This window comes from Spinacia oleracea, chromosome 2, assembly GCF_020520425.1.
Source record: "Spinacia oleracea cultivar Varoflay chromosome 2, BTI_SOV_V1, whole genome shotgun sequence".
Classification (NCBI taxonomy): Eukaryota; Viridiplantae; Streptophyta; class Magnoliopsida; order Caryophyllales; family Amaranthaceae; genus Spinacia; species Spinacia oleracea.
Window position 1 is genome coordinate 69671945 of NC_079488.1, and position 27389 is coordinate 69699333.

Below are 27389 nucleotides of genomic sequence, written 5' to 3' on the forward strand. Positions count from 1 at the left end.
TACCCGACCGAAATATAACCGATAACAAAACTAAGTCAGCTTACCCGACCGAAAAATGACCCGAACCGATTCAACACCCGACCCGATGTCAACCCCAAACCGATTATGACCCGATGAAACCTGTTATTGACTCAATTCGTGACAACCCGTTACCTGAATTTACGCGACCTGTTGACAACCCGATATTTCATTAACCTAACTAAATAATAACTTAAATCAAGTTAATATTATTCTTTATAATTACTTAATTAACTAATTTAGAACAAGTGAAAAGTGTTAAACCAAATTTAACCAAATTTATAAAAGTTAATTATAAGGTTTAAACTTGACCAATCCTGATAACTATCGTACCAAGTCTTAACCCGTGTCCGATAGTGAATCGGACCTGAATTTTAACCGACCTGGTAATTATCCGATCCGAACTTGACCCGACTCGTTAAGACCCGAACCCGTAATTGTACCCAACTAGAAAAAGACCCCACCCGAACCCGAACCGAACCAGACCTATACCGAAATGAAAAAATAACCCGACATGACCCGACAAAATTTCAACCTGACCGAACCCGACCTGAACCGGACCTGTATCCGGTGATAAAAAGACCCGACACGACCCGACCAAATCATGACCCGAGATCCGAGTTGACCAGATCCGGACCTGGCTCGAATAACCGTTTTGACAGCTCTACCTGTCGACAATTGGGCAAGGTGGTCATGATAGATGGTCAGCGATGGAGGCATATGGGTGATATGCCCTTGGGCCACGAGCCTATGACCTATGGGTAAGGAAGGAGGAAAACAAGCGGAAGAAAGGTGAGGGATAGAGACATTAAGTACGAACAATTTTAAGTAATTGGTGGCATGAAATAGCATTATACTTTACATACCATAATTTGTAGAGTAAGTTGTACACTTTTGTTTTTTAAGAGTTTGTTTCTATTGACTAATTTTGGCTAGTTCAATTGATACAAGGGCGTATTCTATTCACCTGAATTTTACTTATTTTCCTAAAATTATTTTATCTTGATTTATATAAACTTAACTAAACTTATCTGAAATTATGAAAAATTTCTCAGAACTTATGTTAGTTCAATACACAAATACTCTATTTTATCTTATCATAACTTATTTTATACTCCCTCCGTCCCAAAATTTTTGTCCTGCTTTCCTAAACGAGCGTCCCAAAATTATAGTCATGTTTCTAATTATAGATGTACTAACTTTTCATTATACCCTTGTTTGGGACCACTAAAATTTAAAAAAAAAAAGGAAAACTAATTTAATTAAACAAAAGTTAGAAAAAAGGGGACCATTTGACCCTCATAATTACTCCAACAGCTCTTTTTTACTCTCCCAACCAACTGATTTATTAAAACTGTTGTGGGATTTTTCCGGTGAGATACCTTGGAGATTTTCCGGTAACTTATAAGGATTTCACAAGATTGTATTTTTATAGAGAGAGAAAGTAGAGAGAAGGCAGAGCAGCAATTGCTCTTGAATGTATTGATTGTGACCCCTTTTTCTAGGGAAGTGGGACTATTTATAGTACTAGGTTTTTGTGGGAATGACCTAATATTCCCTTTACATGATTGGCTAGGGTATGGGAGGAGGACATGTGTCCTTTCTCCTTACAATTCCCTGGCCCTTTTGGCAATAGTGGGCTTTTTGGGCCTATTGTGCTTATTCATACCACTTGGAATACCTACTACCTAGGCCCCTTTTCAGGTATAGGTACATTACATACATTTATACATTCTTAAATACAAATACATATACATTGTAGATACGTAGATTGATACCCATGCTGTGGTCTAGTCTTCGTATGGTTTCTGCTTAGGGGGCGTAATACGTGCCATGTGTCGCATCCTCATTGGTACACGAAGGCATGGTAATTTTGCCCACAACATTTGCCCCTCAAGAAGGGCATTTCTGGAAACACTTTCCGGGTATCGCTTCTTGACCTTTGATTTGCATCTTCGTCTTTGGGACAGGTGTTGAGGTGGTGACACGTGTCACCTTTCTCCATTTTGCCCCTCCCTATATATAGAGGGGGGTAAAATTCATTTATTACATTTCGTTTTCACAGAGCTATTCACAGGCGATTTCCGGCGAACTCCCACCACCAGCAGGCGATTTCCGGCCACCGCGAGACTCAACCTGTTCTTCACCAAACTCAACCTGTTCTTCACCAAACTCAACCTGTTCTTCACCAAGTACTTCACAGATCTTTCAAGGTTAGTTTTCGCCTTTCTTCCTTGTTTTTGTTATCCCCTCGTCATTTTTTTCCTTTGTTAGCGGCCGGCCTCCTAGTACTAGGTAAGGGTTTGAAGGTTTTAATTGAGATTTTTCCGCCGTTCGTCTTTTGTCGAGGCGGACGTCCAATCGCGTCTTTTTCTTCATTGTTCGTCACTCCTAAGCCGTGCTTCGTTCACTATGCAGAAGGCATGGCTAGAACCAAGCAAACGGCAGATCCTACGCGCCTGCGCTTGCGGGAGGAAAAATTCACACCCCATAGGGAGAGATATTCTTCCACCGCCCCGGCAGCCGACGAAGAATATGCCGAACTCTTTCAAGAGATCGATGAATATGTCGAGGTGGGGGAACAAACGGCAAGCTCGTCAGGGGGTACAACGAGCCAGGCAGTGGGGGAGTCGAGCGTCGCTCCATCGCCATCAGCCGCCGAGGAGCAAGAGGCTGCTCCCCAGCCTATTAGGCCCAGAGGACGGGAGGAGGCCCAACTGCTTCCGTCGGAGATTCACCCAGACATAGGCTGGATGCGGTGGCTAGACAGGCATGGGGCCCAGATGAGGGACGACCTCTGCGTGGGGGAGGGGTACCAGATGCGTGTGCCGGCCGGTCTGGACTCGACCGTCAGCCTGCTTGCCGAGGGAGAATTCCCAGTGTATGCCGTATCCATCAAGCTCGGCATGAGATTCCCTCCACACCCCTTCGTTGTGGAAGTGTTAGATGGTTTTAGCATTGGGGTGGCCCAGCTGACCCCCAACTCGTGGGCTGATATCTTTGGCTATATTGCCAAATGTGCGCTGAACGACGTGGAACCGTCTTTCAACGCTTTTCTGCATCTGGTCTCCCTCTCTCGTTCCCCCAGTGCCGCCAAAGGGTGGTTCAATCTGAGCAGCCGTGGTACATACCAGACAGTGGTCGGCAAGCTCAGCAAATGGCATATGTGGAGGAAAAGATGGGTCGTGTTTTACACGGACGACCAGGAGATGTACGAGAGGATGAGCCGCTGGAATTGCAACGCCAACTATATGGACCGTGACGAGCCCCTCCCACCCCTTACTGCCGAGGAGTGGGATCAAATAATGGTCCTGTTCAAGGCCAACACTTACCACTTAACCGCTGACAAGACTTTCCATGTGCCGGCCGAGTGGTTGCCGCACATTAGTCAGTTTCGGAATGAGGCCTTTCTAGCAGCCGTAGGCTTAGGATATTCTATGACTCGAGGTTGTATGCCAAATTATGTGCCGTCCCGCGTTGGTCTATTCATTTTTTCTAACTTTGGATTTCTTTTGTTCACAGAGGAAGGGATGAGCAAGTTATCGGCGGCGGATATTGGGAAGGGCGACATGACCGATTGGATGGCCGACATCTATGACGCCAAGATGCAGAAGGCCAAGGCCGAGTTGGAGGAGAAGGTGAGTATTCTCTTAGGTTGTTGTCTTTGCAAGTTAAGCTTTTCCCGTCCAGTGTCTACAGTGGGCGTCTTTTTTAATGACGAGCCGTTATCTTGGCGTGTGACCCGTGTTTGCTAAGGTAGGCCTCGTCACTTTTTAATGACGGGCCCCTAAGTTAGTATTATTCTTGCGGTTGCCAAGGTGCGCCTCGTCACCTTTTAAGACGGGCGTCCCTTTGGTGACGAGCCATTTTTTTCGCAAGTGACTCGTGATTGATAGGGTACGCCTCGTCATTTTTGAGACGGGCGTCCTTTTTAATGACGAGCCACTATTCTGTGAGTGACTTGCACTTGATAAGGTACGCCTCGTCATTTTCGAGACGGGCGTCCGTTTTAATGACGAGCCACTATTCAGTGAGTGACTCGTGATTGATAGGGTACGCCTCGTCATTTTCGAGACGGGCGTCCTTTTTAATGACGAGCCACTATTCTGTGAGTGACTTGCACTTGATAAGGTACGCCTCGTCATTTTCGGGACAGGCGTCCTTTTTAATGACGAGCCACTATCTTGTGAGTGACTTGTGATTGATAAGGTACGCCTCGTCATTTTTGAGACGGGCGTCCTTTTGAATGACGAGCCACTATCTTGTGAGTGACTTGTGATTGAAAGGGTACGCCTCGTCATTTTTTAGACGGGCGTCCTTTTGAATGACGAGCCACTATCTTGTGAGTGACTTGTGATTGATAAGGTACGCCTCGTCATTTTTGAGACGGGCGTCCTTTTGAATGACGAGCCACTATCTTGTGAGTGACTTGTGATTGATAAGGTATGCCTCGTCATTTTTGAGACGGGCGTCCTTTTGAATGACGAGCCACTATCTTGTGAGTGACTTGTGATTGATGAAGAGCCACTATTCAGTAAGTGACTTGTGATTGATAAGGTACACCTCGTCATTTTTGAGACGGGCGTCCTTTTTGATGACGAGCCACTATTCAGTGAATGACTTGTAATTCATCACGAGGCCCAATATCTGACTGTCCTTTACGTTCTTTTTCTTTTTAGCAAGCTAAGGACGCGGCTAAGGCGTCAGGGAAGAAAAAGGGGACGACTCTGTCCCAATTGAAGAAAAGGGTCGTGCCAGCTGGCTCGGAGACTCCGAGTACCTTCAAAAAACCCAAACCTATACCCCGCCGTCTGGTGAAGAAGGGCGAGTCAAAGGTTGCTGAGGGGGGTCGCCCTGATGACGATGAGATTGGCGTGGACAAGCCGTCTATGGTTGTGGACTTGGTGTCCAAATTAAAGTCTGGTGGGCATCCTGACGAGTTGGAGGACCCTCTTTCGGGAATTCCGGCCGACGTCCGTTCCCAGATTCCTGCGGAGGTGGCCCGCCGAGCTAGGTCATCGGGCGATAAGTATTATTCGAACGTCGTTCAGACGTATCGAGCCTCCTCTGGCAGTTCTTCTTACTCTCCGCGTCATCCTAAGGCCGTTGTTTTTCCTATAGCTAAAGACAAAGGGAAGGATGCAGCTGCTGCAGAGGACGAGAACGTACCCGCTACTCCTCACTATTCGTCAAAGGATAGGGTGGCTATATGCCGTAAGGTATTTAAGGCCGTCCCCGCAGAGTATGTTGCTTCTCTTCCTGGCCGCAAGACTGACGCCCAGTTTGGTGCAATCCAGGCCACCCTACTCGACGTAAGTCTATTTCCCACTTTGCTTGTACTTGTTTTTCTTTTCTTGTACTTGTTTTTTCTTTTCAAGTCATTTACTAACATGTAGCTCCTTTTGCAGTTGTTCTGCCGCATGGAATTCTGCAAGAGTTGGAAGACGCGCACTGCTGAGGAGCTCAAAGCTCAGGTGGCTGAGTCCACCCACCATGGCGACTATACGTTCAAATCCATTGAAGTGGTCCGCCTGCAGATGCAGACGACCATAGACCTTCAAGTAAAGGAGGTAGCTTCATTGAGGTCTGACAAGGCCAAGCTGCTTAAGAAGATCTTGGCGCAGGACAAAGACATGGTGACAATGGTCGAGGAGGCCAAGACAGCGGCGGCGGAAATACGGACGCTTCAGGACCAGTTGCGGGAGTACCCTCAGGTCAAAGAGGCGGCTGAGGAAGCCGAGCATCTTCGGGGGGAGCTGGAGACGGCCAGGTCGCAAGTTCGCACCTTGCGTGAGCGTCTTCTGGAATCCTATGATCAGGGGGAGCAAGCGGCCAAGGACGCTGTTAAGCACGCCTGGGAGAGCCACATGCCAGAGTATGATCTTGCGTGGTTCCAGCGGCGATTGGAACACAGTGCCGCTGTGTTGGCTGCTGAGCGTCTCGGTCAGCCGCCCCCTGAGTTTGTACCTTCTGATGATGAGGACGATGCGGCTGCTCCCTGATTTGCTTCCTTCCAAGTTCTTCAAAATTTTATTCAAGTGTTCCCATGCCTAAGGGAAAGAAACAATTATTTTGTTAAGTTTTGGCGCTGCTGGCGTCTGTACCATTGTGCCTGCTGAGCACACAACAATTTCTTTCTTTTTTGTTTTTGAATTCTGGGCTACTTTTACACGCCTTTCTACAGGCGTTGTTTTATAAGTAAATAGGTTATTTTTGTTGCTTCTTTTATCTCGCATTTATTTGCTCTTCGTAATTTGATTATTCCTTAATCAATAGGCTTAATCAATAGGTATGGTAGCCAAGGTGCAACTGAGTATACACTAAGCACGTTGGTGCCGCAGGCAACTGAGCATGCGCTAGGCACTACTGTGGTCGTCTCTTTCTTTGGCGAGCGTGTCTATAACGATGTTGATTGACGCAAGTCAATCAATAGGTATGATTGCCGCTAGACATGCTCGTTAAATGGATTGGACGGCCAAACGTTCGTGCCGCCGAACGTTTGAGCAAACAACCTTTGTTTCAAAGTTATTGGTGCCGCAGGCAACTGAGCATGCGCTAGGCACTACTGTGGTCGTCTCTTTCTTTGGAGAGCGTGTCTATAACGATATTGATCGACGCAAGTCAATCAATAGGTATGATTGCCGCTAGACATGCTCGTCAAATGGGCTGGACGGCCAAACGTTCGTGCCGCCGAACTTTTGAGCAAACAACCTTTGTTTCAAAGTTATTGGTGCCGCAGGCAACTGAGCATGCGCTAGGCACCACTGTGGTCGTCGCTTTCTTTGGCGAGCGTGTCTATACCGATATTGATTGACGCAAGTCAATCAATAGGTATGATTGCCGCTAGACATGCTCGTCAAATGGACTGGACGGCCAAATGTTCGTGCCGCCGCACTTTTGAGCAAACAACCTTTGTTTCAAAGTTATTCGTGCCGCTGAGCTTTTGAGCAAACAACCTATGTTTCAAAGTTGTTCATGCCGCTGAGCTTTTAAACGAACAACCTATGATTTAAGGTTATTTGTGCCGCTGAGCTATTGAGCAAACAACCTATGTTTCAAAGTTGTTCATGCCGCTGAGCTTTTGAACAAATAACTTATGATTTAAGTTTATTTGTGCCGCTGGCACTTACTATGTCGTACTGGTTGGCCAGCGGCTTGCTATACTGGGAAGGGAGTTGGATAGGTGATCAGCCTACAACTTGGTGCTAATCTGGGCCACTTCTTAGGCTTCAAACAATTAGTCTTGCTGAGAGTTTTTGCTAATCTGGGCCACTTCTCAGGCCGTCATACAATTAGGCTTTGGTTATGCATTGGAGTGTACATTTTTATATTCATTGTGCGAGCAATAAATATTACGAGACAAATAGAGTAGTATTATTTATAACTTTGCAAGGCGAATTTAGCCGGTTACAAAAGTAATTACTACCCTACTATGACCATTAGAGGCCGCCCCTTGGGCAATGGATCGTGGTACGTAAGACAAAGCTTAGCACATATTTAGAAGAAATACTTCTTGAGATTGTCGACATTCCAAGTGCGCAAAATAGGCCGGCCCTGCATGTCTTGAATGCGGTAGGTTCCATCTCTAACCTCATCATATATCTCATAAGGTCCCTCCCAAGTGGGCGTCAGCTTACCCTGTTCGTTTTCTCGTCCTGTGGATTCCATTTTCCTGAGGACAAAATCTCCCACTTTGAGCACTCTATTAGAGACTTTCTTGTTGTATTCTCTTGCCATTCTTATCTTGTACAACTGTTGTCTGAGCGCTGCATTTCCTCTAACCTCGGGCAGGAAGTCCAGGGCTGCTTTCATTGTCTCCCAGTTAGCATTTTCGTCATACAGCATGACTCTCAACGTTGGTTCACACATTTCTATGGGTAGGACAGCCTCGGCGCCATAGGCTAGCAAGAAGGGTGTTTCACCGGTTGAATTCTTAGCCGTGGTGCGGATGGACCATAAGGCATTTGGCAGCTCATCAGCCCATAGACCTTTGGCGTCGTCAAGCTTCTTTTTCATTCCTTCGGAGATAATTTTGTTGAACGCCTCAACCTGACCATTGGCTTGGGGACGTCCGACTGATGCAAAACAAGTGTGTATGCCGTGATCTGCCAGCCACTCTTTCAGCTTAGGCGTCTCAAACTGGGGCCCATTATCGAAGCCGATAGCCTGTGGAATCCCAAAGCGAGTCATGATGTTCTTCCAAATGAATGCTCTCACATCAGTAGTTTTTATGTTTTTGAGCGCTTCTGCCTCCACCCATTTGGTGAAGTAATCTACAGCAACGATGACATAACGCCTTCCTCCTGGTGCGGCCGTAAATGGGCCTAGAAGATCCATCCCCCACTTAGCAAATGGAATTGGGCTTGTAATGGGCGTCAGAACTCGTGCCGGTCGGTGTATTAGGTGAGAAAAACGCTGGCATTTGTCACACTTCTTGACCAGTGAAATTGCGTCCTCCTTAAGAGTCGGCCAGTAATAGCCGGTTCGAAGTGCCCTTTTCAGCCAATCACTTGCCCCAGTCGCTTGGCATAATCCTTCTGGCCCCTCATGGTCGGCCCGCCGGCGGCCAATCCTCCGGAGATGACTGCTACGCACTCTAGGTCGGTACGATTCCCATCTTCCTCCGAGGGAGGGGATTTGTTTTTCTTGTAGAAGGGTTTGCCAGAACCTCCCGTGTTCCTGCTGATATAACTCTTTAAGAATCCCTTGGCGGCTAGGCCGTCCAATGCCCTTTTCAAGCTCTTACATTCTTTGGTGTCATGCCCAATGTCACTGTGAAAGTGACAGTACAGTTTGGGGTCCCTACTTTCTGGTGGCGACTTCATGGGAAATGGACGATCAATGTCATATTTGGACCCGACGTCCATCAGAATTGTGTACATGTCTGTGTTATACTCAAATCTCTCCCGATCATAAGTTCTGGACCGTTTCTGGCCTGCCGCCCCGGGAGCCCTGTCTGACTCTTTTGCAATAGCCCACGTCCCGTTAGGCCGGCTCTTCTTTTCGAATTTCTCCTTTTTTGCCGCCGGCTCGGCGGTATCACTTCCTCTGGGATCTTTCGGGACGCTGCAAATCTCTGTTGCATGGATGAAGGCCTCGGCCTCATCCAGCACTTCTGGCATTGTTCGGACGCTTTTCTTTACCAGATCAAACTTGAAAGAGCCCTTTTTAAGCCCTCGAATGAAGTTATCGAATGCAACACCATCTGGCAAATCCGGAATTTGCCCTGCCTCTATATTGAATCTCTTCACATAGCTCCTCAGAGACTCGTCTTTCCCTTGCTGAATCCTACTCAGATGCATGCTCGTCTTCTTTTCTGCCTTGTGAGCCATGAACCGAGTAGAGAACAATAGCTCGAGCTCCGAAAAAGAGCGAATAGTTCCGGCTGGAAGTCTCTCGAACCACTTAGATGCTACTCCTTTGAGTGTGCCCGGAAAATACTTACACCAGGTTGAGTCAGTTGTTCCTTGGACATACATGTGATGCCGGTAAACCAAGAGGTGCATGTCTGGATCTGTGGTCCCATCGTAAGCATCAATGTTGGGCGGCTTGACTTTGGGTTCCCTCGGGGCTCTCATGATGGAGTCTGCAAAAGGGGTGGTGTGTCCTAGGGCCATGTTGGACACCCCCTCCCGAATGTGATACACAGGATCTTGACGCCTTGAGTAGGGTACCCGCTGGGAAGACTCGCGTCCGCGAGTTTGACGGGTTGGACGGGTGACCCCTGGGCGCGCCTGGCTCAGATGCGTATAAGTTGGATGAGGGAGAGGTCTATCCGGCATGACGGGGGTTGACCCAGTGTCAGAAAGTTCAGACTCAGAGTCAGGCAATTGCTCTGCGCGTGGCTGCTCACGTCCTCGGGACGTTTCTCCAATCAGCCGTCGTGACAGTCGGCGTGGTAGGTAAGACATTGCCTGATTGGGCTGACTTGCTGGCGGCTGCCTCCTCAGGTCCTCGCCTGTCTGCCTGGTCCAGACGTTTGGGGGACGCAAAGAAAGTGTTGGCCTATTGATTGCCGGCCCCTCATAATTTGCAGCCACAGCAGTGGTGTAGATCAGCATACTCTTCTGTACCTCAGCATTAACTGTCTTTCCCATATCAGCTTGGAACTCAGCCAAAATAGCCCGAAGAGCACCCACAGAGACAGGCATATCAGGGTTCTCCTCTATTACTGTATCCGCCCGAGGATCCAGGTGTCCTCCAAGAGGGGTGCGATTGGCCTGGTCGTCCTCCTCGCTGAGCACCTCTACCTCGGCAGCGTGACGAGGGGTGTGCCCGGCCGCAAATATACGCGCGGCATCTCCAGTGATTCTCGTGGCCGACGTATGATGTTCAGCCGGCATTTCTCTTTCGAGGGGTGGCTGCTCTACTCGCGTAGGCCGCCCAGTATCGTTGTCCTGTCGTTGATCTTCCATGTTACCGTACCTCCCCACAGATGGCGCCAAATGTTGTGGGGTTTTTCCGGTGAGATACCTTGGAGGTTTTCCGGTAACTTCTAAGGATTTCACAAGATTGTATTTTTATAGAGAGAGAAAGTAGAGAGAAGGCATAGCAGCAATTGCTCTTGAATGTATTGATTGTGACCCCTTTTTCTAGGGAAGTGGGACTATTTATTAGTACTAGGTTTTTGTGGGAATGACCTAATATTCCCTTTACATGATTGGCTAGGGTATGGGAGGAGGACATGTGTCCTTTCTCCTTACAATTCCCTGGCCCTTTTGGCAATAGTGGGCTTTTTGGGCCTATTGTGCTTATTCATACCACTTGGAATACCTACTACCTAGGCCCCTTTTCAGTTATAGGTACATTACATACATTTATACATTCTTAAATACAAATTCATATACATTGTAGATACGTAGATTGATACCCATGCTGTGGTCTAGTCTTCGTATGGTTTCTGCTTAGGGGGCGTAATACGTGCCATGTGTCGCATCCTCATTGGTACACGAAGGCATGGTAATTTTGCCCACAACAAAAACCACCCACCCACCCCTTGTTTTACCCCATTTTACTCGATCTCTCATTCTCTCATTCTCTCATTCTCATTCTCATTCTCTCTCTCATCTTTTTCTCTCTCTGTTCTTCCTAGTAAACCCTCCTCTTTCTCTCTGTTATTCGAAGCTTGAAACCCAAAAATTCCTCTCAGATCTCACTCGTTTTGTGAAAACTCTTCCAAATTTTTCTAAAAAATCAGATCCTCTTTTGTTATTGTGGTATTTGCACGAATTTTTCAAGTATGTCTTTCCATGGATTTACTGATTCCGGTGATGATAAACCCTATTCTGGGCCTTATGAATGCACCGAACCCGATCATTGTGATCTTGGTTCCTTGTGTGAGGGCGAACATAGCTATTCTCGTGAGTATATTCGATTTAGATGGGGAAGAAATGAGTCTTCTCTATCTGATCCAACGGTGGAGGGTAACAACCCGTCGCCGCCAAAGTCGCCGGAAAAAGGCCCTCCAAATTTGCCAGAAAAAACGCCTCCAAAATCGCCCCCGCATGAAAATTTTGAGGTAAATTAACCAGATCCAGTTTTTCGTGGTGTTCCTGATCCAGATCCGGTGGTTCCTGGTGTTCGTGTGGGCGGCGACCCTTGGAATCCCCACGAATCCGATGTGGTTAATGACGGTGAGGAGGATTTTGACACTATATCCGGTGCTGAATCGAGTTGTTGGTGACTAGAGCTAAGTCCTCTCTCTCTTTAATTTCTCTTTCTCTCTTTAATTTTTGATGGAGGATGATTTGCATGTTGATATGGTTGCCAGCAAGTGTGATCTCTTGCTGGCCAGGGTGGATGTTTTTTGGAAATTGGTTGATTATTGGTTGTTTGTTGCTGGCAAGTGTGATCTTCTTTAAATTGATTTATTGATGATTGTTATTCGAGCCGTAAATTGAATATTTGATGTTGATTGATTCCCCAAATTTGACCCTTAAATTGAATTATTGATGATTGTTGATGCCCTAATTCGAGCCTTAAATTGAATTTTTTATGATGATTGATGCCCCTGATTCGAGCCTTTAATTGATTTTATGATGATTGTTGATTCCCCAAATTCGACCCTTAAATTGAATTATTGATGATTGTAGTTCGAGCCTTACATTGAATTTTTGATGATTATTGTTGCCCCTAATTCGAGCCTTAAATTGATTTTATGATGTTGTTGATTCCCCAAATTTGACCCTTAAATTGAATTTTTGATGATTATTGATGCCCCTAATTCGAGCCTTAAATTGATTTTATGATGATTGTTGATTCCCCAAATTCGAGCCTTACATTGAATTATTGATGATGTCCCTTATGATGACCCTTAACTGATGCCCCTTATATTGATGACCCTTATGATGACCCTTAACTGTTAATTGATTGTTGATGTCCCTTATGATGACCCATTGACCCTTAACTGATTCCCCAAATTAAATGTTAAATGATTGTTGATGTCCCTTATGATGACCCTTAACTGTTAAATGATTGTTGATGTCCCTTATGATGACCCTTAACTGATTCCCCAAATTAAATGTTAAATGAGTGTTGATGTCCCTTTGTTAAATGATTGTTGATGTCCCTTATGATGACCCTTAACTGATTCCCAAATTAAATGTTAAATGATTGTTGATGTCCCTCTTATGATGACCCTTAACTGATGCCCCTTATGTTGATGCCCCTTATGATGACCCTTAACTGATGTTTGTTTGATGGTGTGGGGTGGTGAATTTGTGTTGGTTTGACTTGTGTGTGAGGTTTGATTTGGACATTTGAGATTGTTGTTGTTAGTGATAGAGTTTGTTTTTGTGATGCTTGGGGGCATTCTAAGGTTTATGTCGTGTCTTACCAATGATGAGTCTTCATAAATGCTGAGAAACAAACTCTTTATGCCACTAACCACTCTGTGTCATTAGCAACCGGTCAATATTTACTGATTTGAGGCTTCTCGGGCGCTAAGTGATTAGTGGTAGAGTTTGTTTCTGTGATGAGTGGGGGGCATTCTGAGGTTTATGTCGTGTCTTACCAATGATGAGTCTTCATATATGCTGAGAAACAAACTCTTTGTGCCACTAACTACTCTGTGCCATTAGCAACCAGTCAATACTGATTGATTTGAAGCTTCTCGGGTGCTAAGTGGTTAGTGGTAGAGTTTGCTTCTGTGATGCTTGGGGGCATTCTGAGGTTTATGTCGTGTCTTACCAATGATGAGTCTTCATATATGCTGAGAAACAAAATCTTTGTGCCACTAACTACTCCGTGCCATTAGCAACCAGTCAATATTGTCTGATTTGAGGCTTCTCGGGTGCTAAGTGGTTAGTGGTAGGGTTTGCTTCTGTGATGCTTGGGGGCATTCTGAGGTTTATGTCGTGTCTTACCAATGATGAGTCTTCATATATGCTGAGAATTAAACTCTTTATGCCACTAACAACTCCGTGCCATTATCAACCAGTCAATATTGACTGATTTGAGGCTTCTCGGGTGCTAAGTGGTTAGTGATAGGGTTTACTTCTGTGAGTTTTGGGGGGCATTCTGAGATTCGTCCCATTTTCTATGCTTAATGGGTTTTGTAACACCTTTATAATTTCTAAAAATGTGGAGAAACAAACTCTTAATGACATTTACTACTTTGTGTCATTAGTAAATGAGTTGATGTTTTTCATATGCTAAGTTGTGGTTTGTCCCATATTTATAGTACTGTTTTTATCAGATCAATGATGAGTCTTCATATATGCTGAGAGACAAACTCTTTATGCCACTAACCACTCCGTGCCATTAGCAACCGGTCAATATTGACTGATTTGAGGCTTCTCGGGTGCTAAGTGGTTAGTGGTAGGGTTTATTTCTGTAATTTTTTGGGGACATTCTGAGATAATTCAAATCATCACAACTAAGATTGAAACCTTAAAATGTTTATAAATCATCATTACCCGAGTGGTTTCAAAATACATTCAAGTTGACAAAAGTTATACTACATGCCCCAAAACACAAAAGTTTAACTACATGCCCCCAAAACACAAGTTTAAGCCTCACTACCCCAAAATTCTTAGTGAATTTGATATGTTTTTGTTTCTTCCCCTTGCATTAGAGCTTTCAGGTATATCTCTGTTGGGTTGTGTGGCTGTTGTTATGTTTCTGTTTAACTCCCTTGCATTAGAACTCTCTGGTGTGTCTCTGTCCGGTTGTGCATTTCTTGTTCCTATTGCTGCAATTACATGCTCTGGCTGTGCATTTGTTTCCCCATGTACTGCATCCCATTCTTGAATGACTGCCCACATTAGAGCTTGTACTTGCTCTTCCAATCTACCTTCAGCTTCAAGTCTTGCTTTGTTTACATGTGGCAAGACATATTCATTTCCCCCCATGTGACTTTAAAATAGCATTCCAAACATATTGCAGTGAATATCAAACATTACTCAGTGTTTTAGGCTCCAACTCATAAAAGGCATCATGAACTGCTTGCATCATTGCATCTACGTCTTTTGGCATTTTTTTGTGCATTAATGATTGAATTCTCCTAAAAAAACCGAGGTCCAATATGTTCATGTCAGGACTATTAGGTGGTTGTTGCACTAGTATGAATGTGAAATCACCTTGTTGGTACACTTGTTGCCATATAGCATCATCTTGAGTCACATGTGCCTTTGCATTGTCTTGCTGAATGAATATTGTCTTCGGACCTTCAGTAGGTGGCCATTTTTCTATTATTGCCGGTATGATTTGCTCGATTAACATGCTCCTTTCACCTTTTGATTTACTGATTCAATGACTTTGGTCACTAATGTCCCCTTCTCTCTGTATTTTGAACTTCTCTTTGTTGGTTCACTATATGTTAATGGGAATATGCCTATTTTTCCATCAAAAGTGCACTCCTTTTGTGTGTTGAATCTTGGTCTTGCAACAACTGCTGTGAACATTACTTTTGGTATCCATTTGCTTGATGCTGCAGCTCTGTGTTTGCCTTTTTCATTCCTTGCAAGATAGCATCTCTGTGATTTCTTTGTCAAATAAAACCATTTCTCATCTAGATGAACATAGTCATACATTGGTTTGTACCGTGTCTTTGTTTCCGGTGTGTCCCCCACCAGCATACCCAAAATGTATGACATCCTTGCTATCTTGTTTGGATCCCCCAATCCAGGATATAATGGATTTGTATGTGGCTTGATATCTCCCCTTTTAATCATTCGATGAATTGTACCCCTCGTTATGCCAAGCTTTGGAACTAAGTCCCTTATACATATTCTGTCTCCCATTGCAAGTTTGGTTAACTCATCAATGTCTAATTGAATTCTCTTCCTGCCAGCATTGTGATGTAGAGTTGCAAGATTATACCTTCGCATTTCTTGTTTCTGCCTCCTTGCTGTGTTCCATATCCTAGATAGGGTCCTTGCCGTGACCCCAAAGTGAGTTGATGCTGCTGTTATTGACCCGTATTCTTTTTTGCCCCTTGTTGCCCTATCTAGGAGCCATATGAGAATGTGAAGCTTGTTTTGACTGCTGAGCCTGCGGCGCTTAGGATGATTCTGTGTTGCTTGTTGCTGATTTCCTGTTTGATGGAGTGGAGTCTCTAGTGGTGGATGGTTCAAATCAAAATAAACGGTGTTGCCTTGAAGTATGTCCCCAACTTCTTCCATATCATCATCAGAACTATCATCAGAATTGATTATGTGATGATTGCCATCACTTCCAGAGTCTTCTTCCATCTCTGATTCTGGAATCGGAGCATCGTTCAAGTTAAAGCCGGAATATCCACCCATTTCTTCATCTTCATCATCTGGAAACCAAGCGTCGTTGAGATTGAAATCTGAAGTCATTCCCCCGCAGGCAATGATGCACCCTTACTCTTTTTTTTTTCCTTTTTTTTTTACTTTGATTTTTTTTCTAGAATAAACTCTTTCTCCCTCTATTTTCTCCTTTTTTTCATGGGATTTATACCTTTATAGTTAAATGAGGTGCTGCCCACTTTTTATGGGATTTGTATCTGAAATTGTAAACGTTTTTTTTTGCTCTAACCCTCTGTATTTAAATGAGGAAGAAGAGTACCAAAAAAATAGGGAGTCTGATTACAGATGGAAAAAATGACCCCATATTACCCCTATTTGTGTTGAATCTGTATGCTTTAAACTGAGCATTTTGATTGGTTGAGAATAAATATTATTATATTCTTATTGGTTAAACTATTTTGATTAAGATCCATGTGCACTTATTTTTTTAAATATAAATGAGAGGCTGATTTGATCAGCACATGGGGGAAAACAAAGACAGTTTGTCTTTTTGCTTATTCCAACCCAAGTACAATCCAATCATTAGACTTATCCACTCCAAATATTTTTCTTAAAAACCGTGAAATTGGTCAAACAGGACAATAATTTTAGGACGGATGGAGTATTAAGTAACCTCAACAAATCAACAAATAAAGGTTTAACAAGAATAAAAAAATTCAATACACAAGTACTTCTCAGCAAAATTTTAAAAAAGATCAATAAAATTAAATTCGAACCAAATAAATTCACATATGTTAGTTACAGTCAAATTCAGATAAACCAAACGGACCTTTGGTTATCCAAGTTCGAGCAATCCTCACATTCCTAAGTTTCCCTCTCACTCTCTCAGTATGCTCTCTTCTCTCAAGAGTAAATAAAAGAAACGGCTATCCTGTTATCGGCGGCGAGCAAGAGCCACCGCAACTCGTCGGAAAGAATTCGGAAACGGATTCCATCGCCGGAGCTCGACTACGGCAACAACCAGTACTAGTTACCACCGAGGACGCATCACTAAGCGCGGCAGCAAAGGTCAGTTTTCGTTCCCCTCCCTTTGGAAATTGCAATTACTATTTCATTTGTTTTGATGATTGATGTTATTTACTGGAATTCTCTCTCTTTATGCTTTTGTTGGTTTGAACGGTAGAATTTGGAGGGAATTTTGTTCTCACAAGATTGAATTGCTGTGTAAAATGAACTAAATTTGGCTGAGATTTCAGCGAAAGTAATGAGTAGGGAAATGCTGTTGGTTTTAACATTACCGAAGCCGTAATCGGAAAGGAAGGGTTGCCGGAATTTTGTTCTCAAAAGATTAAATTGTTGTTTCAAATGAACTGAATTTGGATGAGATTCAGCGAACTAATGACTAGGGAGATGCTGTTAATTTTAACAACACCGAAGTTGTAATCTGGAAAGAAAGGGGTTGGCTGCACGAACCAATTATTTATCTCCTTGGTCGATCGCAAAGATTTAAGGGCACTTTGTAGAATACGAGGATGCCAATGAGCAATTGATTTATTTTAACCCCTTCGATTGAGCTTTTTGGTGAATTGAATTCTGTATGTGTATGTTTTGTAGTGTCTTGATCCTAATATAAAAAGATCGAGAACAAATTGAAGCTGACTGTATGGCATATTGGGCTACAGCGACCTTGCCTCTTAAAGAGCTCTCCTTGTTGCCTGCTGTTTCTTCTAGAACATCAGGAGGTACTTCTTGTTGCAAGACGTGTTACCTTAATCCGTTTGATCATCGAAGAAAGGGAACTTGTCATCTTTATAAGACTCAAATACACTCGAACGCAAGAGCCAGTGTGGTTAGCTCAAGGCAGAGTCCTGTAAATTCAAATGGTGGAGTATGGGAAGATCCTGATGATGGAAGTGACAGTGACTGTGATGATGAACCGCAGGTAGCAGAAGAAAATGATTTAGATTTCGAGAGTGATTGGGAAGACGAAAAAGACTCTTCAGTTGCCACAATTGACGGAAAACTTGAAGAAATGAAGTACGAGGATGAACTTGCCAAAGGTCTAATCCTACCCCCCTTTTGTTTTTGTAGTCTTCTAATCTAATGAAGTGCATTGTGCCCTGCTTACTAACTAAGTTTTGTTACACTGCTGATATACTGTGTAGTCTGTGTAACATGGAACATAATAAAATAGAAGAAAAGATTTGAAAGCAAGTTGGAAAAAACTAATGGTTTTGCAGCACTCATCCTTCAAAAATTATCACTGTGTCATACTCCATTGTCTGGATTGTTGGACGAACTTAACTCAACCATTGAAATAGCACTGTGTCACATTTTTGTGCAACTTGTATTACTGATGCTTTCACGTGCTGCTGAGTGCTGAGTAAACCAAATAAATGTGTGGTCACTGATATCTAAGTATTTGCTATAGAGCAGAACATATGAGTAATTTTGGCGCATAATCATATTGAATTATATCGACTTCACCAAGATTGAGCTTGCTGCCAGAATTACAACCAGTAAGTAGCTCACGTGATACATGTTTTATGGAAAATAAATTGGATATATCAAACATCATTTCTGAAGTTGCTGCAGGATAGTCAATACTGGCTTGTGGAAGTAAGATTAGATACATCTGATGAGAACTATCATGCAATGATTTTGAGGCAATAGAAATTAACTATTCATTGACTAGCTCAGGTTATTATTAACCTTATAATATGATATTATGAGTTTCCCTACTGTATACTAGATTAGTCTAAAATTTATTTGCATATTTTCAACCGTTGGAGGTATCCATAGTCTCATGTACCATGATGTCCTTGGTTTCAACTTTAAGGCTTGTTAAATGAGTATACAAGGACTCGACTCTTTCTACTTGAATTAAAATAGTAGTTTTGCTCAAGTAACTAAGGTTTTCTTGAACTCTGCCTACTAGATGCTTTGAGAAGCAAGTAGATCAGTAAAGCATACTCAATTGCATTGAATCCAGATGTTGATGTCACAACTGACCTTGCAGAATTCTGAAAGTGACTTGTGCTATGCTATATAAATTGGTTTTGGAACCAAGTGCAGATGTCTTTGTGGCTAAATTACATGCTTTTAAACAGGTGTGTGTGCGTGTGTGTATTCATGACATTAAGATTAACAAGTCCCACATTTCTAGACAGTATTATGGTATACATTGGAAATATATGTTCATAATCTTTGTATTATGTAATTATGTACCTTATTTCATCTTCGCAACTTGTGTCTGTTTGATTTATATGCTTATACATCTCCGTGCATTCTCTGACAATAACTATTCTTTAGAGATTGAGCTTCTTTTGGAACCAGAAGAATGGTCAATTTTGCAACAAAATTCAGCTCCAAATCTTGAGAAAATATCAACTGTAAGTATTTTGAAATATCCATAGCTTTCCTCGTGCTTTAGCAGAGGCGGAGCTAGGGGGGGGGGGGGGGTTGGTTGGGGCAGCCGCCCACCCCAAGACAGAAAAACCTCGCTATATAATATGCAATGATAAAGGAGACATAAGTTGTATGTTGGCTCAGTGGTCAACTGTATGGACGCTTGTTTCAATTTTCGAATCACGGGTTCTACAAATTGTGATTATTTATTTGCTTCTTTTTCTTTTTCTCTCTTCCAGTACTCTTTTTCACGCCATTTTTCTGTGGGTTTCTTTTTTCCTTTTCTATTAAACTTTTTAAAATCATAGTAGTAGGACAAATACATTGTGACTTTTTTTCTTCTCGTTCAGTACTCCTTTTCACGCCATTTTTCTTTGGGCTTTTTTTCCTTTTTCTTTTCTATTAAACTTTTTAAAATCAAGGATTAATACATTGAGACTTACTATGTTCTTTGTAAAAAGCATACTATGGAATATTAAAGTACAAATTTTTAAAAAAAACATATTTACTCCTCATTTATCTATTAACCTTATAAAATGTTTACAGTTCAAATTTGACGTAGTAACTTTGAATGTTTAGCCCCTCCATGAGTCCATGGAAAAATTCCTGGCTCCGCCATTGTGCTTTAGTGCTGTGTGTTAGAATGTATGGATGCTGGCTTGCTCTTATTCATTGTCAATCATCATTTTATAAAAGAATGTTGTATTTGAATCTCTATGCTTCCCGACTTCAAAGTAGTTCAACATTTCTGACTTCATTTACCGTGTAGGCAAAATGGAGTCCTCTTCACACTCTGGCATTGGCAGGGCAAATTCATTTTCTTGACCAGTTACTTGAAAATGGTGTCAACATTGATTTTCCAGATAAGGTAAGCTTAACCCAGTATGTAACATTTACTCTGGTTATGGGAGCTCTTTTATTTATTAATAAATCAAAGCTTTTCCGAGCAGGATGGTCTTACTGCTCTCCATTCCAGCATTCTTGGTAAGAAGGAAGCTGTTATTAGTCATCTTCTAAGAAAAGGTGCCAATCCTCATATTAAGGATAAGGTAAATTTGCCTCTGATTTTCTGACTGTAAACTCTACTACTTGCATGAAACAACTATATGCTCTTTGCGACAGGATGGTGTCACCACACTTCACTATGCAGTTCAAGTTGGTGCCTTACAGACTGTAAAGTTACTAATCAAGTATAATGTAGATGTGAATGCCTCAGACAACGTAAGTATGATATTATTTTTTCTCGTTTTGCAGTTTGTCCGTATTTTAACTATGCTCATCAGTTTGGTTTTCGGTTCCCATTTAACAGGAAGGGTGGACCCCTTTACATGTTGCCATGCAAAGTAGAAACAGAGACATCGCAAAAGTCTTGTTAGTTAATGGTGCAGATAGTATGAGGAAAAATAAGGTAAAACCATGGAGACTAACATGTGCTTGTAAGGCGTGACTCACATTCTTGGAATACTTCATGCCTTGTGGTTCTTCCACATTAGTTTTTCCATTTGTCTGTGTAATAACATTTTTATTTTTGTTTTCAACTGCATCTCAATATTAATTAAACAATTTGCTACCTGTTGGAACTTGGAACAATATGAGGGAATTATCTTGAAATTTCGGAAGATAAACTCACAGAAAGAGTAAGGGTTGAGTGTTGACTATTCGATAAGTCTTCTTGTAATGAAAATATATTTGTTTTCATGTGTGGGTCAAAAGTTTGTCAAAGCTTTTCCGTGAAGGTCTTAAAGTAATTACTATAGGATGGACTAAATGAATTCTCATGTTCACTTCAACTCATTTGATCTCCCAGCATTACCTCAAGCTTGTTCCATCTTTCAATTTCTCCATCTCATGCTCTTTTCATGACCTGGGATGATGCAGAACACAGGGAAAAGTTTCAATTGCGAGTTAAAACTTGCTATAAGTATTTTTGTTAATTTTGAACTATAGTTGTATTGTTGAGTATTTCTCCCTCCTATTGTCTTATGTGTTATTTGAGTTATTGCTATTAGGGGTATTAGATGTTAGATGATAGAGTTTTCTTTATAATAGTCCTTGTAAGCTGGAGATGTATCTTTACAAAATTATGGTAAAAAGAAAACATATGAGTCTATCTGTTCTTGAGAAACAATTGGTTATGTCTTCGCAAAATTGTGTTAAAAAGAACGCATTTATTCCTATCTGTTCTTGAGAAACCATTGGGTTAGGTCTTTGCAAAATTGTGTTAAACATCATACTTTCATAGCAACTCGACCAAGATCTATTCAGCGGGAGAAGAATCTGTACAAATCAGAATTTTTGAGAATATACCCATGGAATATTGTGTTTAGGAATTTAGGTAGACAATGTGTGGATGGTAAACAAGGATCAGTTTCAGCTATATGCATAATTTATTGTCAAATATTCTAGATGATTCTTTCAACATGTTTTATTCCAATTATGGATTCTAGCATATTGAAAGAACTTGCTGATTAATGGATGCATATGCACATGTACACACACGTGTAAGGAAACGTTTACCATGGTCTATCTTACACAATGGCGATATGAATCAGTATTTTAGTAGCCTCTGGTTTACATATCATTTTGTTTTGATGCTAATGGATCTCTCTTCACTGCCTTGTGTTCTAGGATGGGAGGACACCTTTGGATCTGAGCATAGCTTATGGAAAAGACTTTAAGGCATATGATCTTACGAAGTTGTTGAAGGTTGTACCTGCTAACAGAGATCTGTAGCTGATGAACATGATCCCAATAATTCAAGGCAGTTGGTTCTTCCTGGGATATCAAGGTTAATTGGTTCATCCTGTACAAGTAGAATTAAAGAATGAAATTTCCGTTGTTCCTTTTTAAGGACTATAGTCTCAAGGCACCAGCTCTGATTTGTCTATGCCGTCTCCTTTCATCTGATTTTATCCAGAAAACTAGTATAGGCTTATAACCCCAACTAGCCGGTACATATCACTATCAAATATCACCCTCACTGATTGTGTCTAGTGAATATCTATTTGACTCATCCAATCTATTTGATTAATGTCCTTATCTGGAGCATATAGGACGGCCACTATCTTTCATGATCCTATATTCCTATATATTCACTTTTGTCCAACTTTAGCCCATGTCCCTCTATCAAAGATTTATTAGGTTTACAAACTACTCTGTTATTCTGTCTAGTTTTCATGCTACAATCAAAATATTAATACTTTGTATTTGATAGCTGAAGCCAGTCGGTAGAACACTCAGGAGGTTCATTATGCCATACCTGTGAGCTGTGAGTAATCTGCAGTGGGCTATGTCATAGAGCAGTTTATGAGGGTTGATCAGACAGTATCAGAAGCTGCTACTGATAAATGATGATTGACAGAAGTGCATTTTTGTCTTTGGCCAACTGAAAGCATCCCTCTCCGGCCCTTGTGAGGAATTTCCAAACGTATGTAATTAATGTTGATTTACATATTTGATTAGAGATCATGATAGTGAAATATTTATGCTCATCCAAGTTCCTGCTAGAATAGCTAGCTCTTTTTTTTTCCTGCTAGAATAGCAGAAACTTGTATTGTATTCTAAATGACTCAAAGGTAAGTGATTTTACTGGGTTGCCAAGTTGTTGAACTGCAGGGTTTACGTGTTTCTATGTTGCTGGATTGTTGTACTGCTGATAACGCTGTAATTTTGGTACAGGATTGATAAATGTGCTCAAAGTCTCTTTACCAACTGAAAGTATATGTTGATTGTTCAGATTTTAGAATGTTAACCTTGTTTGACAATTAGGTAATTAGTATAGCAGGTGACAAGAAGCATGTCTCTCAAATTTCACAAAACCCTGCAGCAATGGACTCCTGTGCAGAGAAAGCCCGAAAACTACATTGACATCAGACTATCATAGTATTACCAATTGGTTGCATACCTGCCTCTATTGCCTTGGGTTGCATGTGATGGATTTGCATGCCTCGTGCAACACTGGTGGGGATATAAGAAAACTAGAAAAGCATACTACTTAACTCTATTGCCTTTCTGTCTCACTTTCTCTCTCCTCCTCTTCTTGAAACACCCCCCCGAGAAAGTCTTGGACTATACCTACTAGAGTCTTTAAAAACTATACCAAGAATTTAATAATAATAAACTCAAAAGTGGGGCAAAAACAACAGAAAAAAAAAAAGGAAACCATTATTTTACCTGGCGCCAACTCAAAGTTAGTGAGAAAAGTAAAATTTCGCCCAAAGCGCCAAAATTTCAGTCCAATTGTTTGGCGGCAAAAACAAGGTGAATTATATTCCACAAAACAATCATATTCTTCTTCATCATCAATATGATACAACCAACCATTTCTGTAACTCAAATTTCTCATATTCCCTTAGATTCGTGATGTAGTATTTTCACAAAAAATATCCCAAACAATCGATGGAGGAAATCTTGATTTAGTCATCTCGATTTCAATAAATCTATCGATAACCCATCTGTGAGTGAACTCTGTGTTGTCAATGGCGAAAGACGCTGTGGGCGGCGGAAGGAGAAGATTACAGCTAGATAATCAGGTATGGACGAACAAATTAATTATATTTATTTTTCCATACACAACAGATATAAATGTTTTATCTTCGGGAGATGTTAATTTTTGTTATTACTAATCAATAATAGGGTTTAGGGTTTGGGGTAACTGTAAATGTGTATTATCTAGGTGATATATATTGATAATTATTACATAGTTGAAACATTAATTAAAACCATTTCGTTGGTGTACGAGTAAATGAATTGATAACTAATGTATAATAATGATGACATTTATACGCTCTAAATTTGATGGAAATTAGTTTCAGTGTTTGTACCAAGTAAAACCAAACTTGATTAAAAAGTGTAATTTGGTATAGGAAAATTATTATGATCTAACTTATTTGGTATTGTTTAATCATATCAATTATATGAATATTGGAATTTGGTATAGTGTTTGTGTTGGGTGAACAATGTAAATTTGGTATAGTGTGTGTGTATTAGATTATTTTTATGTGCTGTTGGTAACTTAAACTTCCATGGTCCCCAAGGCTGATGATAGTGAACTGGATGAAATGACATTCCAAGTGTTGGGTGAACAATGTGATATATCTAGTGATGAAGGTGTTGATGAATGTGGTGATGATTTAGCCGATGAAAGTGGTGATGATTTAGCCGATGAAAGTGGTGATGATTTAGCCGATGAAAGTGGTGATGGATACAGAAATGTGGATGAAGAAGACGCTGAAGATGAATGTGGTTATGAATCTTATGATTATGATAGTGGGGATGATTATGATGAGGCACTGGATGTGGGAGAAGATTTGAATGAGGAAGTTTTCATGGGTAATGACGATGACCTTAAAGAGATAATGAGGTTGATGCTGAAAATCAAGCTGAAAATGATGTTGATGGAGAGAAAATGACTCATCCGTAGGAGAAGGTGTGGTAATGCTGTAGGAGAAGGTAGTGGATTGAAAGGAAATATTTCTGGAGTGTATACAACCCCTACAAGGAGGAGAGAAGGACCTGCATTAGCCAGCCCTGTAGTTGGAATGTCATTTCCTAGTTGGGAAGGTATGAATAACTATTACCGTTTGTATGGGGAACAACAAGGATTTGGTGTAGTCTGTGTAGGGGCAGAAGTTGTCCCAAATTAAAACAAGAAAATGGGAAATCAAATTCCCTAAAAACTTATGTGTGGAGGTGTGAGTGTTACGGAAGAACCACTTACAGGCGCATGGTGAATGGGAAAAAAGTGAGTGTGGCCTTGGATCCACTTGTGAAGAAGAAGTCCAAAAAGTGTAATTGCCCTGCTATGTTGTATGGTGCTCGTGAGCAGGATAATAGTTGGGTGGTGAAGAGTGTTATAAACGAACACTTGAACCACAATCCAACACCTACAAAGTCTAATCATATATCGATGTATAGGATGAAGAAAATCACTGATACAATTTTAAATCAGATTGTAAATGATCATGATTCAGGGGCGCCAATTACACAGATTTTCAACAACCTAGCTGGTAGACGGAACGGGGTTGAGAATATTGGGTTTACCAAAAAAGATATGCATAATATTCTGAATAAGAGGATGCGATTGAGGCTTAGAGACGGAGATGCTGCGGCAATGATAAACTATTTAGATAGAATGACCAAGGACAACCAAAAAAATTTCCATCTGCACCGCGTAGATAAATCAGGGAAGTTGAAGGACGTTATGTGGGTTGACGCTCGTAGTAGAGAAGCGTATAAGTATTTTGGGGATGTGGTTTGCTTTGACTCGACCTACCTCACAAATAAGTATGAGTTGCCGTTTCGAACTTTGTTGGGGTAAATCACCATGGGCAGACCATATTATTAGGATGTGCTTTAGACATTTGTGTGGTTGTTTCGCTCGTGGTTGTCCTGTATGGGGGGAAAACGCCAGCAGCAATGATGACTGACCAAGATGCTGCAATGAGGAAGGCGATTCGGATAGCAATGCCAATGCCACAAACTCGACATCGCTGGTGCATGTGGCACATAATGCAGAAGTTTAGCCGGAAACTAGGGTCGTTGAATGATTTCCCCCAAATAAAAGTGGCGTTACAGAATGCCATATACAATAGTTTAACTCCTGTAGAGTTTGAGGAGCAATGGGCGGTTGCTATCAAAACATTTAAACTCGACAGAAAGGAAGAGACAAAGAAATGTTATAAGTGGCTTGAAGGTATGTTAATTTCCAAAATTTTGAATTTCATGTGCTCCAAAACTATAAGTAGATGTACTAAACTCCGTTATTTGTGTTGTTTGGTACATATTTTTGTTGTACTCCCTTATATATATAAGAAGTTGGTACTTCAAATTACGATTTATGAAAATGCAGACTTTGTCTCTTACATTTTGGATCCCTGGAAGGTTTGTACTACCAGAGAGAAATGTGGATACCGGCTTATGTGAAACATATATTTTGGGCAGGTATGCAGACTACTCAAAGGGTGGAGAGCATAAATAGTTTTTTCGACGGCTACTTGAAGAAGAACACGAGGTTGTATCAGTTTCCTCCAAGATATTGCAAGGTTAATGGAAAGTAGGGCGAATGATGAAAGAGCTGCGGATGTGAACTGTAGTCGTTTCAGTAGACCGTTAGTGGGTGAGTTTGCGGTGGAAAGGAAGTTTCAGAAGATATACACAGACGCGAAGTTTGTTGAAGTTCAGCTACAGTGCACACGCGTATGCTATGTTTCCCCCATAAGTTCGAAACCGATTTCTGACGTGGAGGTGGAACACCTTTTATCAGACAAAGTGTGGGTGTGGTCCAAGTTTCTGAAGAAGGAAATATCCTTGTCCGGTAGAAAGTGTACATATGTTGTAGTCTTCAACAAAGAAACGTCAGTTGCGAAGTGTGATTGCAAACACTTTGAGTGCCATGGCATAGTGTGCCGGCATATAATCAAGGTAATGGACGTGGAGAATGTGGAAACAGTACCTGCCGCTTATATTGTTGATCGTTGGAGGAAAGATATCCAACGTAAGCACACCCTTGTCAAGGTTGCGTATCATGATCCAGAGAAGACTGAGGAAGTAAAGCGTTATGACCAAATTATGAATGCCATAGAACCGGTTGCTTTGCGTAGTTCTCTCGCAGAGCAAAAACTGGACATTGTTATTGAGATGATTCAGAAAAATGTGCTACGTTTGGATGAGAGCGATGTACTTACATCAGCAGTGGGCGATAACGAACGCGGTGGTGCTGCTTCTGTTGGCAACAGAAAGAGCAGCGATGCACCTCTAACTCCTGGGTCTGTTAACAAACCCCCCAACAGTTATGGCGAGGATACACCATCTCTATCCCCACCTGTGGTTGTTAAGGATCCTGTTACACGTGGTGGTGTGAAGGCCCACAGGACTCGTGAGAAATGATTCCTTGCTGCCGGTGACATCAAAAAGCCTGCTAGAAAGCAAGTAAGGAAAAATAAGGACGTTGTTGCGGAAGAAGTTCCTGGACCGAGTCTAGCGAATACCAACATACCAGGCCAAAATAATTTAGGTTGTCTACAGAACAACTACCATCCTCGATGGGGGTCCAACCAAATTGTGAGCTGATTTATCCTCATTTAATTCTGTAATTTGACAACATTTTGGAGTGTACAGAGTATAATGTTTGTTGTGGTTTATGGTTTCAGGGTATGCATGGTCAGCTTCCCGGGAGTGGAGGTGAATTGCAACAACTCGTAGGAGTTCAGAACGGTCGGGAACCTGGTGGGCATATTTTATATCCGCAAC

At 41.8% G+C, this 27389-nt stretch overlaps 3 protein-coding genes across 5 annotated transcripts; 2 read left to right on the plus strand and 1 right to left on the minus strand.

Moving 5' to 3' along the window:
- Positions 1 to 14409: 14409 nt before the first annotated feature.
- Positions 14410 to 15821, minus strand: LOC110788268 (uncharacterized). The gene is made up of 2 exons (XM_056836026.1): positions 14751 to 15821; positions 14410 to 14661 (listed from the first exon to the last, which is right to left on the minus strand). Exons 1-2 carry the CDS (start codon positions 15819 to 15821, stop codon positions 14410 to 14412), a joined length of 1323 nt encoding a protein of 440 aa, XP_056692004.1.
- Positions 15822 to 16527: 706 nt separating this feature from the next.
- On the plus strand, positions 16528 to 22748 carry LOC110788253 (ankyrin repeat domain-containing protein EMB506, chloroplastic). 3 transcript variants are annotated; one of them, XM_021992887.2, is made up of 9 exons: positions 16528 to 16799; positions 17346 to 17791; positions 19044 to 19123; positions 19909 to 20007; positions 20090 to 20188; positions 20262 to 20360; positions 20449 to 20547; positions 21768 to 21927; positions 22354 to 22748. In XM_021992887.2, the coding sequence occupies exons 2-8, from the start codon at positions 17395 to 17397 to the stop codon at positions 21870 to 21872; spliced, it is 978 nt and encodes a 325-aa protein (XP_021848579.1). In that variant the 5' UTR covers positions 16528 to 16799; positions 17346 to 17394; the 3' UTR covers positions 21873 to 21927; positions 22354 to 22748. The 3 variants fall into 3 exon arrangements, with proteins under 3 accessions (XP_021848579.1, XP_056692933.1, XP_021848580.1); XM_056836955.1 differs by having other exon boundaries at positions 16541 to 16799; positions 22360 to 22748; XM_021992888.2 differs by having other exon boundaries at positions 16541 to 16799; positions 22364 to 22748.
- Positions 22749 to 26186: 3438 nt separating this feature from the next.
- Positions 26187 to 27026, plus strand: LOC130467505 (protein FAR1-RELATED SEQUENCE 6-like). Its single transcript, XM_056836027.1, has one exon. The coding sequence runs from the start codon at positions 26187 to 26189 to the stop codon at positions 27024 to 27026; it is 840 nt and encodes a 279-aa protein (XP_056692005.1).
- Positions 27027 to 27389: the final 363 nt, after the last annotated feature.

Coding starts and splice junctions, on each gene's coding strand:
- LOC110788268 (XM_056836026.1), bottom strand. CDS start 15,821: ATGACTTCAGATTTCAATCTCAACGACGCTTGGTTTCCAGATGATGAA. Junction 14,662..14,750: donor TTGAATCAGTAAATCAAAAG/GTGAAAGGAGCA, acceptor ATATTCATTCAG/CAAGACAATGCAAAGGCACA.
- LOC110788253 (XM_021992887.2), top strand. CDS start 17,395: ATGGCATATTGGGCTACAGCGACCTTGCCTCTTAAAGAGCTCTCCTTG. Junction 20,008..20,089: donor ACATTGATTTTCCAGATAAG/GTAAGCTTAACC, acceptor TTTTCCGAGCAG/GATGGTCTTACTGCTCTCCA. Junction 20,361..20,448: donor ATGTGAATGCCTCAGACAAC/GTAAGTATGATA, acceptor CCCATTTAACAG/GAAGGGTGGACCCCTTTACA.
- LOC130467505 (XM_056836027.1), top strand. CDS start 26,187: ATGGAAAGTAGGGCGAATGATGAAAGAGCTGCGGATGTGAACTGTAGT.